The 17,648-nt window shown below is 41.9% G+C and overlaps 1 protein-coding gene across 1 annotated transcript in view; it reads left to right on the forward strand.

The window, feature by feature from the left end:
• ELL3 (elongation factor for RNA polymerase II 3) overlaps nucleotides 1-17,407 on the forward strand; it is a 434,242-nt gene extending 416,835 nt beyond the window's left edge. The window contains exon 12 of the mRNA XM_044077709.1: nucleotides 6,888-17,407. Coding sequence (XP_043933644.1) covers nucleotides 6,888-6,998 — 111 coding nt within the window. The 3' untranslated portion in view covers nucleotides 6,999-17,407. The remainder of the gene's footprint in view (nucleotides 1-6,887) is intronic.
• Nucleotides 17,408-17,648: the final 241 nt, after the last annotated feature.

Below are 17,648 nucleotides of genomic sequence, written 5' to 3' on the forward strand. Positions count from 1 at the left end.
TCCTGGTTCTTAGTGTTTGTTTTTCCTTGTGTTTTTTTTTTTTTTTTTTTTTTCTTCCACCTGTACCATGTGATCTTACAGAGGAACAAAGAAAACCAAAAGGATGACCTTCCAATTAAACAAAATGAGCAACAAGGAGTCCATTATCATGCACAAAAAGTATAGTATACTGTGCGATAGCACTGTTTTTCACAGTTCCGATATCCCAGTAGAGGTGTCTGTTCACATTCCAAGGGCTGTGTTTGTGATTCCTCTGAAGGGCAAGTATTTATTTGCAAGTAGGAAGATATGTATACTAAGTGCACTGTTATGGAGTCTCAGCAAATATCCTGTAGTCCAAGGTATAGTGATCTAATAGTTACTCTGTATAAGAAGCAGGGGTAATACAGGTCACAGACCCTAATGTTAGGGGATGCTGGAAGACAAAGCCACCTCCTCCCCCACAATAAAAACAGTTCAAAGGTGATGTTTAACTTTCACTGAATTATGCTTTATTTTTCAGCCTTGTGGAATTAACACTGTTGCAGTCATCACATTTGGGTTATCCCTGCCAGGGTAGCCCTCGGCCAGCCTAAATAACAGAGGCTTAGTATTTCTGCGTCGGTTGTTGTCACTTCAGGACTGAAATCAGGTCATCAGTAGTATAAAGTAAGGCAGCCGATGCCATTATATCAGTCATTCTTGCCATGGAGCCCGAAGCAGAAGCAGTTTGTACGAGTGCCGGTTGGCCGCTACCTGAGTTTCGTCTACCAAATTGAAGTTGAAGTCTTCTAAAGCTAAATACTCCATTGGAGATCCTTTTTTCCTGCACTAACTGATGTCAGAAAAAGTTAATAATTGTCTCACCTGTGGAAAGCAAATTCCACACCAAGACTTTCATTCTTACTGCGTCACTTGTTTAGGCCCAGACCACGACGTCCCCCGTTGTTGCTTCTGTGCTTTGTTCAATGCCAGAACTATCTGTCGTCGGGCCCTTATTGTAGCTAGATATTGTCGCTACAGTCCTCAAATTCCAATATGGCTTCTGTAAGTCATCCTTCAGCAGATCTTCTGAAAAAAACGTAAAGATAAAGACAGAGACAGACCGCACAGGTCCAAACCTACCGACAACACTTCCGTTAAGCTAGTCATCAGTTCTCCAGTCCTCAATGAGGTGCTTTTGCAGGGTCTATGTTAAATATTCGAACATCCAAAATGTCAAACGTTACATGGTCGAGACCAAATGTTCGACATTTGGATGTTCGAATATCAAATAAAAAAAAAAGTAAAAAAAGAAAAACACACCTTAACAGTGTGAGCAGGGGGGCAAGCTCCCCTGCACCCCCCCCCACTTAAATATACCAACTCCAAGACTGCACTTCAGTGCAGAAAACAGAAATTCTCCCTATCTGCACCATACGGCACCTTTGAAACATTTGAAATTTCGAACATTTGGTCTCGAACATGTAACTTTATAAATTTTAAGCATTCGAATAATTGACATAGACCCCTTTTGCAGCCCCTGATGCCCGTGTCTGTGGATTCGCAGGCTGCTACCAAGTCCCATTCAGAGTCCAGTATGCCGCAAAACTCTTCTTCGACTAAGGATCCTGTGGTCGTCTCTACCTTGGATGGGTCTGGATCACCTGAGCAGGCACCTGCTTCTGAGGAAGTCCTTTGCACTACCAATCCTCGACACAAACTGACGTCTTCTTTCGTGACTACCGTTCTTTCGAAAACGACAGAGTTTCTTAGGCCCAGGGTATGAACCACACCCAAGAAACGGACGACCCAATCTCGGGCATCTGCTTCCTTGCCTCAGTCTCAAATGCTTAAAATGGTGGAAGACCTTATCATGCTGATCAGGGGAAACCAAGCTACCCCCTCCAAAAGGAAAAGAGATCTGTCCCCTGTAGTTTTGTCTGAACAAGAGTCAGATGACTCTGATGCATCTGAATATGAAGACATGCAACCCCTCTCTACTTATGAGGATTCTGATGCAGAGGATTCCATCCCTTCAGCTTCTCCCCCAGAGGATTTTTCCTTTGGGGGAAACTCTTCATACCTTAAGGGAGCATTTCCAATGGGAGAGTCAAGACTACCCTCAGTCTAAAAAGAGACTCAGGGAATTCTTAGATCTTCCACAGCACAGACCCTTGGCCATCCCCCCAGTCCTGGATGTTGTGGAGGATGTTTTCCTGGAATCCAGCTTGACTTCTGACACCCTCCCTCCTGCTCCCAGAAAACCAGACAGATACTATAGAGTCCTTGACTCACAAAAATTCCTTTTTAAAAAAATCCTACTGCTGACCCGGAGGTAATTTCTCAAGGGCCTAAAGGGATTAAAGCAACCTCTGCTAAGAATCCCACCCCCTAAGATAGGGATTCCTGAGCACTAGACAGATGGGGTAAAAAAGTTTACTCCTCAGCTACTCTTGCTATCAAGGCACTAAATTGTCAGTTCCATCTGCTAAAATTTCAGCAACATACCCTGGAACTTCTCAAACAAAAAAATGTCTTCTTTTCCTGCTTGTGCAGAATCTAAAGATTTACAACAGTTAATGCATTCTGCAAGTCACGTAGCTAAACACACCTTGCACTGTGGTTTTGATGCCCTAGAAGCTTCTTGCAGGGCAGCAGTAACTGGATCTGTCATTTAAAAGGCATGCATGGCTTTAGGAACAGCCCCTGCCAGACCATGTCATATCTAAATTGTTGGATGCCCCCTTGCACAAAGACAGTGTATTTGGCACTAAGGCAGAAGAGGTCTTAAAAAATATAGAAGAAAAATCAGAATCTATGCAGACAGTTAAGGATTTCTTACAGGTCCAGCCACCCAGGTTCAGCAGGCATTGTCCCACCAAGCACTGGTCCTTTCCTGCTTCCACTAAGCCAGTCCAGCCCAGGCCCCGGGGAACCAGACCCCCCCAGTCAGCAGCCACAGGGAATGCAGAGATCTAGGACTACATCCACTTCAAAACCAGAATGTTCTAAGCCACCTCCTTATGGTAAGAACTCACAATGACTCACCTCCCACACCCCCTCCCTCTGCCCACCTTCACTTACCCCTAGGAGGAAAACTCTCCTTTCACACAAGCACCTGGACCACCATTACCAACAACCACTGGGTTCGCAACATAGTGTTTCAGGGATACAAATTTTCCTTCCACACCCTTCCAACCCCAAAAGGGTTCCCAAATCTACATTCAAACCAGTGGGCAGAGACTCAAAAGCAAATCCTTTCCCTGCTTCCTGTGAGGGCAGTAGATCACGTTCCTGCAGAACAGATAGGCCAAGGTTTCCCCTCCAGACTTTTTCTGGTGCCCAGAAAAGAGGGAACCTGGCACCCCATCCTCGGATCTATCCATTCTAAACACCTTCCTGGTGATCCCAAAATTCAAAATGCTCAGCCTCCAGCAGCTGCTACCCATGCTCTTCAAGGACACTTGGATAGCCACCCTAGATCTAAAAGAGGCCTACCTCCACATTCCTATCAGGGAATCATGCAGTAAATATCTATGTTTCAGGGCAGGATCTCAACACTTTCAGTTCTCTGCACTTCCCTTTGGCTTATCTACTGCTCTCGAGAATTTTCACAAAATGTCTGGCTCTGGCCATTGCCTTTTGCAGAAAAAGGAATATCCAGATTTACTCACAGTTAGACGACTGCCTTATTCAGGCAGACAGCCAGGAAAAGCTGCTCAAGCACATGGCCTTTGTAAAGACCCTACTAACCTCCCTAGGGTACACAGTCAACGAAAAGAAATCCAAACAGGTGCCCACCCAAAGGATTATCTTCCTGGGTGCAAGCCTGGACATAGCATCCAAGATGGCATTACTTACACCAGAAAAACAAAATTTTCTGACAGCCTACTTCTCTCAACTAGCCACCAGACCCCAGTTATCTGCAAGGAAAATCCTGCAAGCTCTGGGGTTCATGGCATCTTGCATACTACTCATTCCATATGCCAGACTGCATATGAGGAAACTTCAGTGGTACCTAAAAAGCCTTTGGTGTCAACACTCTCAAGACCTGGAGACTCTCATACCTGTAATTCCTTGCCTCAGAAAAGTTTTTCTGTGGTGGGCAACAGCATGCTCCCACAACAAGGGACTACCTTTCTCACCACCCCCCACCACCCAGACCCTCACCACAGATGCATCAGACTATGCTTGGGGTGCACACCTGGATGGCAGGTGCATACAAGGCCAATGGAGCTTGCAGCAAATCCCTTGGCACTCAACAAAAAAGAGATGATGGCTGTCCAGCACGCCTTGATAGCTTTCAAGCCCCTTCTCTCCCTACAGGCTCTCCTGATCAAAACAGACAAAACCACTGTGATGTGGTATATCAACAAGCAGGGAGAGACTCACTCCTACCCTCTATGCAGGCTGGCCATGTCCCTTTGGCACAAAGCCTCTGCTATGCAAATGCACCTATTAGCACAATTCCTACCAGGTTCTCTCAACTCTCTGGCAGACCAATTAAGCAGAAATCTTCTGGACCTACATGAGTGGCAGCTCAACAGAAGAACCTTCATACTAATCACTCAGAAATGGGGCATCCTGAAGGTGGACCTCTTGGCCTCCCACACCAACCATCAGCTCAGCAAATTCTGCACCAGGGACCATCACTGCATGGCTTGGAAAGTGGATGTCCTGTCCTTCCCCTGGGGTCAATCTATCAGTCTATGCCTTTCCTCCACTACCTCTCATCCCCAGGGTACTGCTAAAATTAAAGGAGAAAAAACCAAGGGCAATTCTTATAGCTCCAGACTGGTCTCGCCAGCACTGGTACCCCTTGCTGCGCAGCCTGTCCCCACTGCCATCATGGCACCTTCCTCAGATTCCAAACCTCCTGACCCAGCGGGAAGGGGGAATTCATGCATCCCCAATTGCAGACACTCAATTTGGCAGCTTGGCTTATTCCCTAACCCCAGATCAATCTGCCAACCTCAGTAAATAGGTTCCAGATGTTATATGTGAGGCCAGACACCCCAGCACTAGAAAGTCTTATGCCGACAAATGGGAAAAGGTTCTGCACCTGGATCCAGGCTAAGGGTGCCAATACAGCACAGCCCTCCCTCCTTCTCATCCTGGATTACTTAGCTGACCTACTACACAGTGGCCTCTTCTTTCTCCTCTATAAAAATTCATGCCTCTGCTATCTCTGCTCATTTCCCCACTGAGCAGCCCCTATTTCTCACACCCTTTGATCAAACAGTTCCTAAGAGGGGCTAACAACTTGAGGCCACCCAGAAGAGCACCAACCCCAGCTTGGGACCTTAGCTTTGTGTTGGAAAAGCTCATCCTGCTCCCTTTCAAACCAGTTTCTTCTGCAGAGCTAAAATTTCTCTCCAGGAAGACAGCTTTCCTTCTGGCCATCGCTCCAGCCAGAAGAGTCTCTGAGCTTCAAGTGCTCATGGCTGTGCAACCGCCCTCATGGCTGTGGAACCCTTCATCATCTTCCATGCTGACAGGGTATCCCTCAGAACTAACCCATCCTTCATGCCCAAGTTGGCGTCCAGTGCGGCTCTCAACCAATCCATTAATTCCCCACCTTTTTTCCTAATCCCCAGAACAAGGGGAAAAGGATCCTACACACTCTAGATGTCCACAGACAGCTCAGATTCTATCTAGACAGACTAAATCCTTCAGAAAGTCTGATCAATTGCTGGTTAGCTTTGCTACAGAGGCAGAAGGCAAAGCCATCTCCAAACAAACCATTTCCAAATGGATAGCACACTGCATCCATTTCTGCTACAAACAACATGGAAAGCCTCCCCCCAAGGGAGTAAGGACTCACTCCACCAGAGCAGCCTCCACCTCTGCAGCTTTCCTCAGAGGAGTCCCCACCAGGGACATCCTGGAGGCTGCCACCTGGACATCTGTTCACACTTTTACCAAACATTACCACCTGCCTCTCTTCTCCAAATCCAGGGCAGAGTTTGCCTCCGCAGTCTTGCAGGGCAACCTAGCCAGCCCCTAGTTTCCTTGACTGCCTCCACCCATTTCCTCAGCTTTGGGAATCAACCCAAATGTGATGACTGCAACAGTGAAAGATGAAGAACATAGTACAGTTGTGTACACTTACCATAAATGGAGATGTTCGAGTGTATTCACTGTTCCTGGTTTCCCTCCTTCCATCCCCCTTTCTTCTCTTTCCTTACAAGGGACATATTGATATTTACTTTCTACTGGTGGGGTTCTTCCACCAGAACCTGGCTCCTACTTGGGGATCCTGACAGGAGGGCAAGAAAAACTGATGCAATGGTGTCAGCTGCCTTACTTTATACTACTGACAACGATGTCAGTCCTAAAGCGACAACAACCGATGCATAAATACTAAGTCTCTGGTATTCGGGCCAGCCGTGGGCTACCCTGGTAGGGATACCCCAAATATGATGACTGCAACAGTGAATACACTCGAACATCTACATTTATGGTAAGTGTACACAACTGTACTTTATAACTCTTGCACTTCAAATATGGGCCCCCCTGAAGGTATCCCCTGTACCTGTTGGTCTCTTCTACCTGTTCAGATGTTGGAATTGACTGCAGCGTTGGATAATCACGTGACATTTGAACACTAGCAGAGGTTACCTGATAATGTGCAGAAGGTAACCCATTGTACTTTTCTACTGTACCATTTTTTGACCTACCTACTGCAACACTATGTTTTACAAGACAGCATTAGGGCCTTTGCGTAAGACAACTTTAACTGGGAAGGGCTCAAGTGTGTGGATGCATGTGTATATTCACATCTGTGAATGTGTGCACAGTTGTGTTTATGACCGCACATTTCAGTGTTTTTGTCCGTGTCATTGGGTATGGGGTAATGATAGTACTACTGAATTTAAAATGAGAATTGCTATTTGCTGATGTAACATATTCTGTTCTTTATGCAGACGTACCCCACCTACTGGGAAGAGAAGGCACACTGTGAGTACTTGCACCAAAAGCTGTCTCATATTAAGGACCTTATTCAGGAGTATGACCAGAAGAATGGCCTATCGTAGTACTACAGAAGAAAAGAAAATTAACAGGAAACTCAACCAAAGAACTGCTCACTTTGGAGAAGATGCCTATTGTAAATGGAAGTCAAGGATAAGATTTGTGCTGGTCCTGCTTGGACTTATCAAAGTCTGGGATATTTCTTTACCCAGCTCTTGGACCACCATCCATGAGAAGCTGAACAGAAATCGCCATAACTCAGAATTGCACAAATCCACTAAAATGGATGTTAATGTTAGATCCTTCTTTAAGGCAGTTGTGACTGAAAACATTTCAAAACATTGAAGGAGAAAGAGTGGAGAGTGTTTGATAGAAATGGGTGAAAGTTTACCTGCAAATTATCAGTCTGTGAGGTAACTTTGAGTGGCCCCAGAGTTATTTTAAGTTGTCTCTTTTAGCGTGGTGTCAGTGCACACACAGTACTCTACTACACCGAGTATGTTCTGCATGTTTTTTTTTTTGTTTTTTGCAGATGCTTTTGCACAGTAAGGTTTCTTCTGTAATTGTCTCTCTGTTTCCTGTCTGACCAACCACACAGTTTAATAAAATGGCGACTTGTGCCTGTATAAAATAACACATCTCAGAGGAATCATATCCTTCAAAAGGAATACATCAGTGCCTAATACCTTATAGAACTTGTCTAGCAAATTATTGCTTTAAACACTACAAATAATCAGTAAGCAGTTTGAATGCGAGTGCCATGTGTGCAAAGGTGAGCCATATACTCTTGATTTTATCTCACTGATTGTGGGGCCCTATGGGATTTCTGCAGTTATGTGTGCTGGTTTGATCAAAGTGGTTGGGCAAAACATCACACCAGTGTGTACTATGCACACTCTAGTACTGAAAAAGGATAGCAGGTTTTGGGATAGGAACTTGGATTGTGGCAGCTTAATTGAAGGTATTGTAGTTAGACACAGCAAAATCTCTGTTTGACAGAGTTTTTCTGGTCAACTCTAACATTATGTATTAGTAATGAATTCTGGGCATACGGGGACCAGTGGCAGAAATTATAGGAATAGCTACAGAAGATGCAGTCAGCTTGCATAACCCCAGTAATGGGGCTGCAGATGTGCCTTCTTGAGAGGGAATAACTGCAAGTAGCAACAATTACAAACCGGGCCAAACACTGTATTGGTCCAAGTTCTAAATGAAGTTGCTTGCTGGTGTTCTTATTTATAGTAAGTCTGCAGTTGTCTAGAATGTAGAATAAGCAGTATTAGGAAAAGGCAATTTCTTTTTTAAAAACAATGGTGTAAAGGACTTTTCATACCCCTACCTTTTGGCATTTGAGTACTAAGAGAGGGCTTAAGATTTTTGCCAATGTAGATTTGAGGGTTGTTCACCATTGCTGTTTAGTGTTAAGAGGAAAGCTGAGGTGTATTACCCACATTATCACACCCTTATATCAGATGATCAAAGATTGTGAGGGTACACAGTTTATTTTTTCTGGTACATTTTTTGGTCCATATGGCTGGCCAGTGCTGTTTTTGTTGCAGTCCTGCCAGTCTCATAATATTGGTAGAGTGGATTAGTTTCAAGACATGGTTTGAAGAAGCAGGGAGGACGAGAAGAAAGCTTTCCCATCCACAGTATTGTTAGCACAACCACAGGGATTTCATCTTCTTGTATTCTGTAGCATTTCCCAGGATGTGAAGTGCAGCCAGTCAGTTGGGTGTGCAAAGGACATAGCAAGGGAGTCGCCCTGCCTTTGTAGGAACAGTCCTTAGTTGCCTTCCCCACCTTTTCAGGCTCCAAGCACTCCATCACCAGCCTGACCTCTATAATCTCCAGAACCATGAAGCCAAGTGCCCTGGCATGCCTCCTCATTCTTTGAGGCAAGCAGATGAACAGTTTGCCATTCCTTTCCCTCCCTAGTCAGCTGTTGCAGCACCTGGGCTATTAGCAAAACACATCCAGAATAGTCATAGTTAGTACTACTTCATCCTTCTGTGCAATGGAGCTGACAGAAGAGGGTGTGCAGTTATGCTATGTCCATGTGTTGGGGGGGGGCGCTCACTGGACTGATGGCATCTGCTAGGAAGGTTCCAGTTCTGACACTGGCAAGGAATGAAAAAACAAACAAAAGTCACATATGAGAGGTAGCTGAATTTACTGGAAAGGTCCATCAAATATGCAGGTAAAGAATCTCACCTGTAGAGTGAAGGAATCATCAGGTACTGGTTAAACTCTTGGTCTGGTATTATTATGGATGATGACAGGTCTATGCCCATATGTCTATTTCAGCAATACTTCAGTCAGTCCTACTTATCTGTATTTAGAAAGTTATTTGATTCATTCTTTCTCCAGTTACCCACATAGTTCAAGTCATGGTTATGGGCAGAGTAAGAGCACCCACTGGGTGTATGGCAGAGAAACTTAACCTGGATGAGATACCAGTCCTTTGCAGGATGCACACAGTCATATACAGCATGATTGCCTGTGAACAGTCTGGACTATCACTAGGTCACCTACAGCATTTCTTTTGGATGTGAGATTCAAACATCACCAAGGTTCTCAGTTCCAGTGATGTACTAATGCCACGGTTTAAGGTTAAGCATGTTTTGGCCTTTTTACTATGGTGCTGTAGATTACATGAAAACAGATTGTCATCATCTTATACTGGTTTATAACCCAGTCTTTTATAGATAACCAGGGATCTCCTGATGCACCCAGCTCTCCACATGTTAACTCTTAAGGGACTGTATTACAAAACAGTATAGTCAGGTGGTTTTCTGTTGTTTCTTTAACTGGGTAACAACCTGATACCTGTCAAACAGTAACCACTGATGCCAGAACTGCATACATAATATTTTTATACTCAGTCTACCTATGCAAAAAGCATTTCATTTCCTTACAGTTGGTGGGTAGAATGGTGGTGTTAATAACCATATTATGCACTACCTACAGCGTTACTATCTCTTTCACTGGTCTCATTTGACACTACTACCAAGGTTATGCTTTATGTCAATATTCACATTCGACACTACATTTAGAGCCACACTGGGCATTGTCACTACACCTTTCAACACTACAGCCAAGACCGCTGCCTGTGTACCCCATCATACAGTACACTCACTGCCACTAATTCTTTGATCACCCCATTGCACACTACCAGCAGGGTCACTTACTCAGACAACATTCCATTCTTCAGTAGCACCAGAGCCACTCTTGTCTATTAATAGGGTCACTGTTTTTGTTAATATACCATTCCACAGTACCAGCAAGACCAATTTCTTCAGCAGTACTCTATTATTTACTACCACTAGGTCCTCTCTCTTTAATGCAAACAGCTGCCTGACTAATACCAAGCCAGTCACAGGTATGCTTGGAAACTTTCACCTCCTCTTTGAATATGCTTCCTCAAATGTCAGCCTTCAGTGATTTCCGTCTGGTTAGCATAAGTAATAGAGGATGGTCATACATTTCTAAGTTATATATTGTTAGGGTGCAGAAAGGTTAGTCGGTCAAAGAGGCAGGTGTGTTAGTGTTCTCATTTCTCCCCTCATTTCTGCCATGTATTTTTATTTATTAACTGGCCTACAGAAATGCAGGGAAAGGGAACATAGCTGTCCTTTGTATGTATGCACTAATGGCATGCCAGAGTTTCAGACCCAGCTAGCTGTTTCCCATATGGTAGTGAAATGCACCCCCCACGCACCCCAGACATACACATGCTTACATAGTAGAAGACATCATTGATGCATCTGAAAAAGTTGCTCTGCAAAGATGAAAGTCTAGTTTTCCTAACCTAGCCAGCTCATTTGTGAGCTGACTGCTATTCAGTTTTCTTAATGCTGCATCAATGATCTGCGAGTGATGAAGTTTTAACAATGTACATCTACACTGATGATGTTACTAACAATTCAGAGTGACATTGGGAAGATGAGGTGAAGAAAACCTTACAACCAATCGGGCCATTTATGTAACCAGGGTAATGAATGACCATTTCATTTTGAAGTTGTGAAACCTGTTTAAGTTAACTACTTAAAAAAAAATTAGAGCATTTTGACTTCTGTTTAACTGCCTAAAAGTAGTTTACTGTTATCAAGTCATTGTTTCAATAAGGTAAACATTGGCTGGGCAGCTCCTTTGACTAGTTTTTCATTCTGTTTTTTGATGTCATAACTGTACGTCTCCTCCTGATTCTTCTGTGAGGGCAAGAACTGTAAAGTCAAAGCCCCGGGAAGATGGGCAGGGGATACTGCAGCAGGACTACCAAGTGCCACTGAAGGAGAAGGGGGAGAGTGCATAGTACTGCTATGGTTGTGGGATAACTTTAGTCATCATTACTATCCTCTTTGTGGTGAAGATTTGGAAGTTATGAGGTTGTTGTCCATTAGCATTTCACTCTGAATTTGTAGCAGGCCATTAGTGTCACTGTGTGGATGTTAAATTGCTAATTTATTTGATTTGTTGAAATAGAAAACAGTTGCTTACTATGTAGTCATTTCTATAGTAGGCTGGACTGCTTATCAAAAAGCAGTGACATAATCTGCTCAGGAAACTGGCCCAAGTCTGTACAATAATAATTTGTTTACTGACAGCAGTGTATTTCCTAACAGGAGTCAGTCATAATCCAAGCTGACTGCTTCAGTCAAAAATAAATGATATGACCCCCTTATACTTTGAGCTTTGGCTTGACAGTGTTAGTGACTTATTCTCTTTCCTTTTCTTCTCAGAAAAGGCAAAACAGAAAACACTTCATCGACATTTCCAGGTAGGCAAATTCAAACCCAGGAAAGAAATCATAATTTTTCACAGGAGTGGTAGAACGTCCACCAATACTCTTTCGCATCACGTGTAAACTGCGGTGAAGGTTCTGATGCTGACAGATTATGGTCTGTCGTGTTATGTGTCTAGAAGAGTTTACAGAAATGATGCAACACTGCAACACTTGTGTAACTCTGATGTTTGTATTTCCCTGTCTGGCGTTATTAGAGTTGAGTAGTTATGATTTCTTTGAATCTGTTACAGCACCTGTTGTGTAATGAAACAGAATGTATTTTTTTCAGAGTGTTCTTGTTTGTTGTTGGAGTCCTTTCACTGAAGGGTATGCATCCTTTATGTTACAGCTGTTTTATGGCTGTGCAGATCAAGGAATGACATAACATTAAGCCAGAGTGATACTGTTTTGATCTCAGGTAGGTGTGTGACAGAGAGTCTAGTGTAGTATGTGGATTGAGAATCTTGGCAGGTATGACAACACTAAAGTGCCTGTAGTCTAACAAAGGTGTATAAAGCTAGATGATACTTATGTAATCTGAACTTGTTCTGCAGTCACTCACCAGGCCAGTCAACCATTTAACTAACAAGCACAGCAAACAAAAGTCATGTGTTTGAATGGTTAGTACTAAATAAATAGAAAATGCTAGTTATTGTGTACAATACATCAGGTACTGTATTACAGGCTCAGAATTCAGAAAACTGAAGCTATAGTACTACTTCTGAAACATGACTGAGAGAAATACACTCCTCCAAAAAAATGCTGATGTTTGTTCACTTTGGGGGATTTGCCCCTTTACCCTCCTACAGAATGTTATCTTCAAGGCCTAACAACCCAGAGGTAGTGGCTGTCATCTCTCTCCTTTAATATTTGGCCTATATTTGTATGTTTTGCTCAAAGTTATAAGAAAAGATGAGTGTTTCCAGAAGTTATTACCATTATTTATGTAAACTAGTATGACCTAATTTCTTTAAAAGACTAAACTTGCAATATCTAGTCTGCAGAGACTACTTTTTTTCTGTATTGGAAGGAAAATGAATCATGTCTTATTTAAAGGCATTTGAGTGGTACAGATGTCACATACCTATGGTATTTAGCTTAGGGACAATGACAACAGGTAGAAGTAGTGATCTGATGACCATGGGAACATACAACTTGTGGAACTGGGGAATGTCATTAAGATTAGGAGATATGCAGTGAGACTGAGAAAACAGTACAGGATTGAGGGGACATTGGAAGTCTTTAATTCTTACATAAATTGTTATAGTCTAACATGCCTTGTGGAGTTATTAAATCCTCCATTGTTTTGACTTTCACTGGAAAACATGGCACAGGAGATTTCCAAGTAATGTTATAGCTGTTATTATGACTTCATGTATTCAGAACTCAGAGCTGGCAGAGTTGCTACTGTATGGTGTGAGGAGTAGCAAACAGACTGTTTGCTTCATCACTGATCATTATGATGTATGTGTTACGATATGCAGATCCTAAAAACTGGGGGGGGGTTTGCTTTTTTTGGGGGGGGGAATATGTAATCCAAGTGATTGTTCAGTAGCTGGATATTTGAGAGTTGACAGCTAGTATTTTTTTTAGAAACTTAAGTCTGACTTTGGAGGCCTTCTGCAGTGAGTAAGTGTAGGGATTTCTTCTAATATCCTCATTTTGGCTAATTTCTGGCTTCTGTGTTATTTCCACTTGGGGATCTCTCTCTCTCTCTCTCTCTCTCTCTCTGTCTGTAATGGCAAGGAAGATACCTATATGCCTTTTCACTGCACCCTCTGATTCTGCGCTTTGGCCCTAAATTCAGAGAACAAAGACCAAGACTTGCCTTTGGTAACAGCTGACTTATTTTGAAGGTTTTATTTCCTTGGCAGGACAAGGAAGTGTCATAGCTTGTTTTGGCCTCAATTATTCCACGGTCAAGGTGCATATTTCTGGCACATGTGTGTATCACAGTCTTACAGAGGGGGGCAGAACTATGACCCAACAACACCCCAAAAAGCCCTTTAAATGGAGTTATGTGCCTTTTCCTGTCTTTGAAGAACACCTGTCACTTAGGAGCTCTGTCTATAGGATTTGATGGGTCTGCCCATCTTTTGAGTTGGCTGATTCTGCAGCTCTGAACTTCATCTCCAAAAAGATGTTCTTCTTGGTGGCTGTCACATCTGCTTCAGGATCTCCATGTTGTAGGGCCTTATCTGTAGGGAGCTCTAGTGGGCTTTTCAGAAGCTATGTTGCCCCTTAGGACTAGCCCAAATTTCTTTCTGGAAGAGAAGAGTTGTCAGAATTGTTTAAATATAGATTTTAATATAAGGAGGCAGGACAGTTAACACTGTGGCTGTACACCACAAACTATAGTTTTAGCCGACTGATGAAGAAGCAGATGTTCATATCCTTTTCATGGGAAGGGAGAGGCTTGTGGGGGAAAAGACAACATTTTTGAGTGGACTGATAATTGCAGTGAATTTAGCCATCAGGTGGCTAATTAGCTACTGGAAAACGGTGTGGACAAATGCTACTTCAGTATGACTATGGCTGCATCCATTGCTTACTTCAAAAAATGTCTCCTTCATGGATATCTGTGTGTGGCCACTTGTTCATCATTTTATACCTTTACCAAGAAATTTTTTGTGGATTTTGATTCTGGTTGTCACTTCTCCTCCAATTCAGTACTTCAGGACTTAACCTTCTGATCCACTACCTTTAATTTCTTTTCTGTCTGCGCTTCCTCATGCAGTTTAATTTTTCATTGCTTTAAATTCTTCCCACCAGATAAACAGTGCAAAAGGATTTTGAAGTTAAAATTATCTGGGATGTACTTACCGTATCTGCTGATCTGTGATGAAGCCTTCTATAGTAGGCACATATTACCCTGCCAGCATCAGTCCTTCTTCTGGGCATAATCTCCATCTTTTGATTGTACATAGCGTTCTGTGTTTGTTGGGCAAGTTTACAAGTTATTATAGTACAGTGTGTTGCATTATTTACTTTCTTGCAGGTTTTGCTGACTTGGATGGGTCAAACTGAGTGACATTGTGACACACAAAGATGATATGCTCAGCAAGAAGTGTGCACGTCTGAATATGAGAATGAGATAGCATTCTTGGGATAATAGAGGAGATTAAGTCTCAGCAGTTACCCACAGCAGAAGGCCTTGTCAGAAATATCTACTATAGTTGGTGCTTAGTTACTGTTCTCCCAGGATAAGCTGAAACATAAACATTTGTCACGCATACTTTTTTTTATCCCTACTTCCAGCATGTTACATGTGGAAAAGACTAAAGGGTGATTAGATCAGGTAGATTGTACAGTTACCCAAGGATTAATTGACTGAGTTGGGGATTGAACACAGAGTTCTCATTCCTAGGACTGTAGCTGTTTTACTTAGACTATGCGGTTGTCCCTGGGGAATGGAAACTGGGCCTCTGGGTGGAGCACATTATCAAAGCTGTTGCATTTTGATGCCACATTTTAGGGACAGTGTCTCATCTCATTCTTTTTAACTGTGTCTCATCTCATTTTGTGTTTTGAATTTAAGCAGTACTGTTAATTGCCTGGTTGACCTACAGATGCCTCAGGTGAGAAGGCTGAAGTTAAAACCAGATATTTTCACTAGCCAGAAAATTAAGACTTTAGAACAACTTGAAGTGGTTCATTTTGACTGTCACAAACATAGTGGAAGCTAGGCCATAAAAGCTGTGTTGAAGTAAGTAGAATCTGGTAATAATTCTCATTTGAATGTTTCTTGTATGAATCACATTGTAAAATGTCAAAAGCAAAATCTAGAAATGTCATTGACAGAGATTCATTAACAATCCATACATTAACATTTCTAGTTTCTTATAGTCAGACGTCAAATCTGCTTACCAAAGCCAAATTCTCAGTATGTACACAGTTATTGATTGTTTTATGTATATATTTTGTTATTTAAAATGTATTTAAACAAGTGATTTATGTAAAATTATAAAAATATGTACAAACGTTTACAAATAATTTGTTTTATGAACTGTAACAAGAAAAAGAAGTAGCAGCCATTTTATAAGTGGAAATGGCTACTCCAGAGTGTGCATTAAATTATATGAGTGTACATTCTAGGGGCACATGCTGTATTTGTCTGGAGCATGAGAATTTCACCTTACTGTGCATTGAATGTAGCAAGCCTGGTTTCTTGACAAATCATCTACCACTCCCTCCGTTAACAAAAAAAAAAAAAAACATAGAACCATTAAGTATAGTAAATCACCAACACTATTCAGTATTGCATTTTTTTTATCTTCCCTTTAAACCAAGTCATCTGTGATGTGTTGAAGCATACTTCATGGACATACATTTAAGTCCTTTCCAAAATACCAAAAAAGCATTTAGTAGTATAACAAAGTAAATTTACCATAATTCAAACCATAGTATGTGGATGGTTACATTTCATTGTCTTTAGTAAGTGTAGTAAACTGCTCCAAGGTGTGTGTTAAATAGGTGTTTTTCAACCGCTGATCCATGAAAGACTAGATCCCACTGGTTGGGAGAGGGTCCCCATTGACTGGGAGGGGGTGGCTGCTGTCCGGGATACTTATTTTTTTAATTAAAAAAAAAAGTGACAGGTGTGTGTGACCTGCTGTTTACATCTTCATCTTCCATGTGCATGGAATTTGAATGCCAGAAGATGTTTAAATGTGGACAACAAATGGACAAGTGAGAGGTGTGTGTGTGTGTGTGTGTGTGTGTGTGTGTGTGTGTGTGTGTGTGTGTGTGTGTGTGTGTAAGAGGTAGGTAGCATACCTCTCAACTGTCCAGATTTTTTTCCTATATTTTGGATCTGTTCCTCATAAAAAGGATTGAAGTTTCAGACTTCATATCCTTTGGCGTACAACCCTCAAACAGCGATTGTTATAATTGGTTCCTTATAAAAATGGTTTATATGGCTGCCTTAGTGGTCCCCGAAATAATTCTGATATTTTCATAGGTCCCCCAGTGTAAAAAGGTTGAAAACCACTGTGTTAAATGACACTTTCAGGCTTCAGCATTGCCCTCGTGTATATTAGTATTTTTCCATGCACACTCTAGTGTAGTTTGTCATGTTTGTAATGAATACCCTCCTGTGGCTTATTGTTTGTTTATTGCTTATTCTGCAGTCACTTACTCCTTAATTACTCATTCTGGAAATGTTTGTTTAAGTAAGTGTTGGTCATGTGTTAAGGTCCTGTAAGAAGCAACACCTTGAAATAATTTGTGTGGAGAGTGAGATTCCATATGTTTATGAAATTTGGTGCTATACGCAAGCTTATAGTTCTATTGCTCATTTTATAGGATGACTGTTTGCATTTTGCAGAATGCACAGGCCTGGTCACCTTGCAAGCAGCTGTTTCATGACATCATAAGAGTTACACTTCTGATTTTGTAAATATGATCACAGCCCAATAACCACTTGGGAGTAGGAATAAGGCTAAGAGGAAATAAATATTGGGGGTGATTAACCTGTTAGAAATGCAAATAACACAGATCTTGGAAAAAATAGTGATAGTAACAGTAGTCAACTGGATTGGCAAACATAGAATTGTAATGGCTGAATTATGTTTTCTACTTTTTTCTGGCAATTTGGAAGGGAATCAGTTTTAATTGATGTGCATATTTTATAAATAAAGTTGAAAATTATGTAATAATAAAGGTACTATACAAAATTATTCTTTACAACTGATGGTCTGAAAGTCTTTCTTAAGTCTCATAATTTGGTAGCCTAGTTATTGCAGTGATACAGGTTTTGACTCTACAGTCTTTATTTGAACCTTGAAATTCCTCTGTGTCAAACAGCTCAGTTTACTGATTTCTAATGTATCCTTTCATTTGCTGAATCATCTATTTACAGGGCCACAGAAAAGGTGGCACTCAGTGAGTTCATTAATTTATTTATTTTGTGCTGTGATGTTCCCTTACA

Source organism: Protopterus annectens, chromosome 7.part0 (genome assembly GCF_019279795.1).
Source record: "Protopterus annectens isolate FY-2018-M chromosome 7.part0, PAN1.0, whole genome shotgun sequence".
In the NCBI taxonomy this organism is placed as follows: Eukaryota; Metazoa; Chordata; order Ceratodontiformes; family Protopteridae; genus Protopterus; species Protopterus annectens.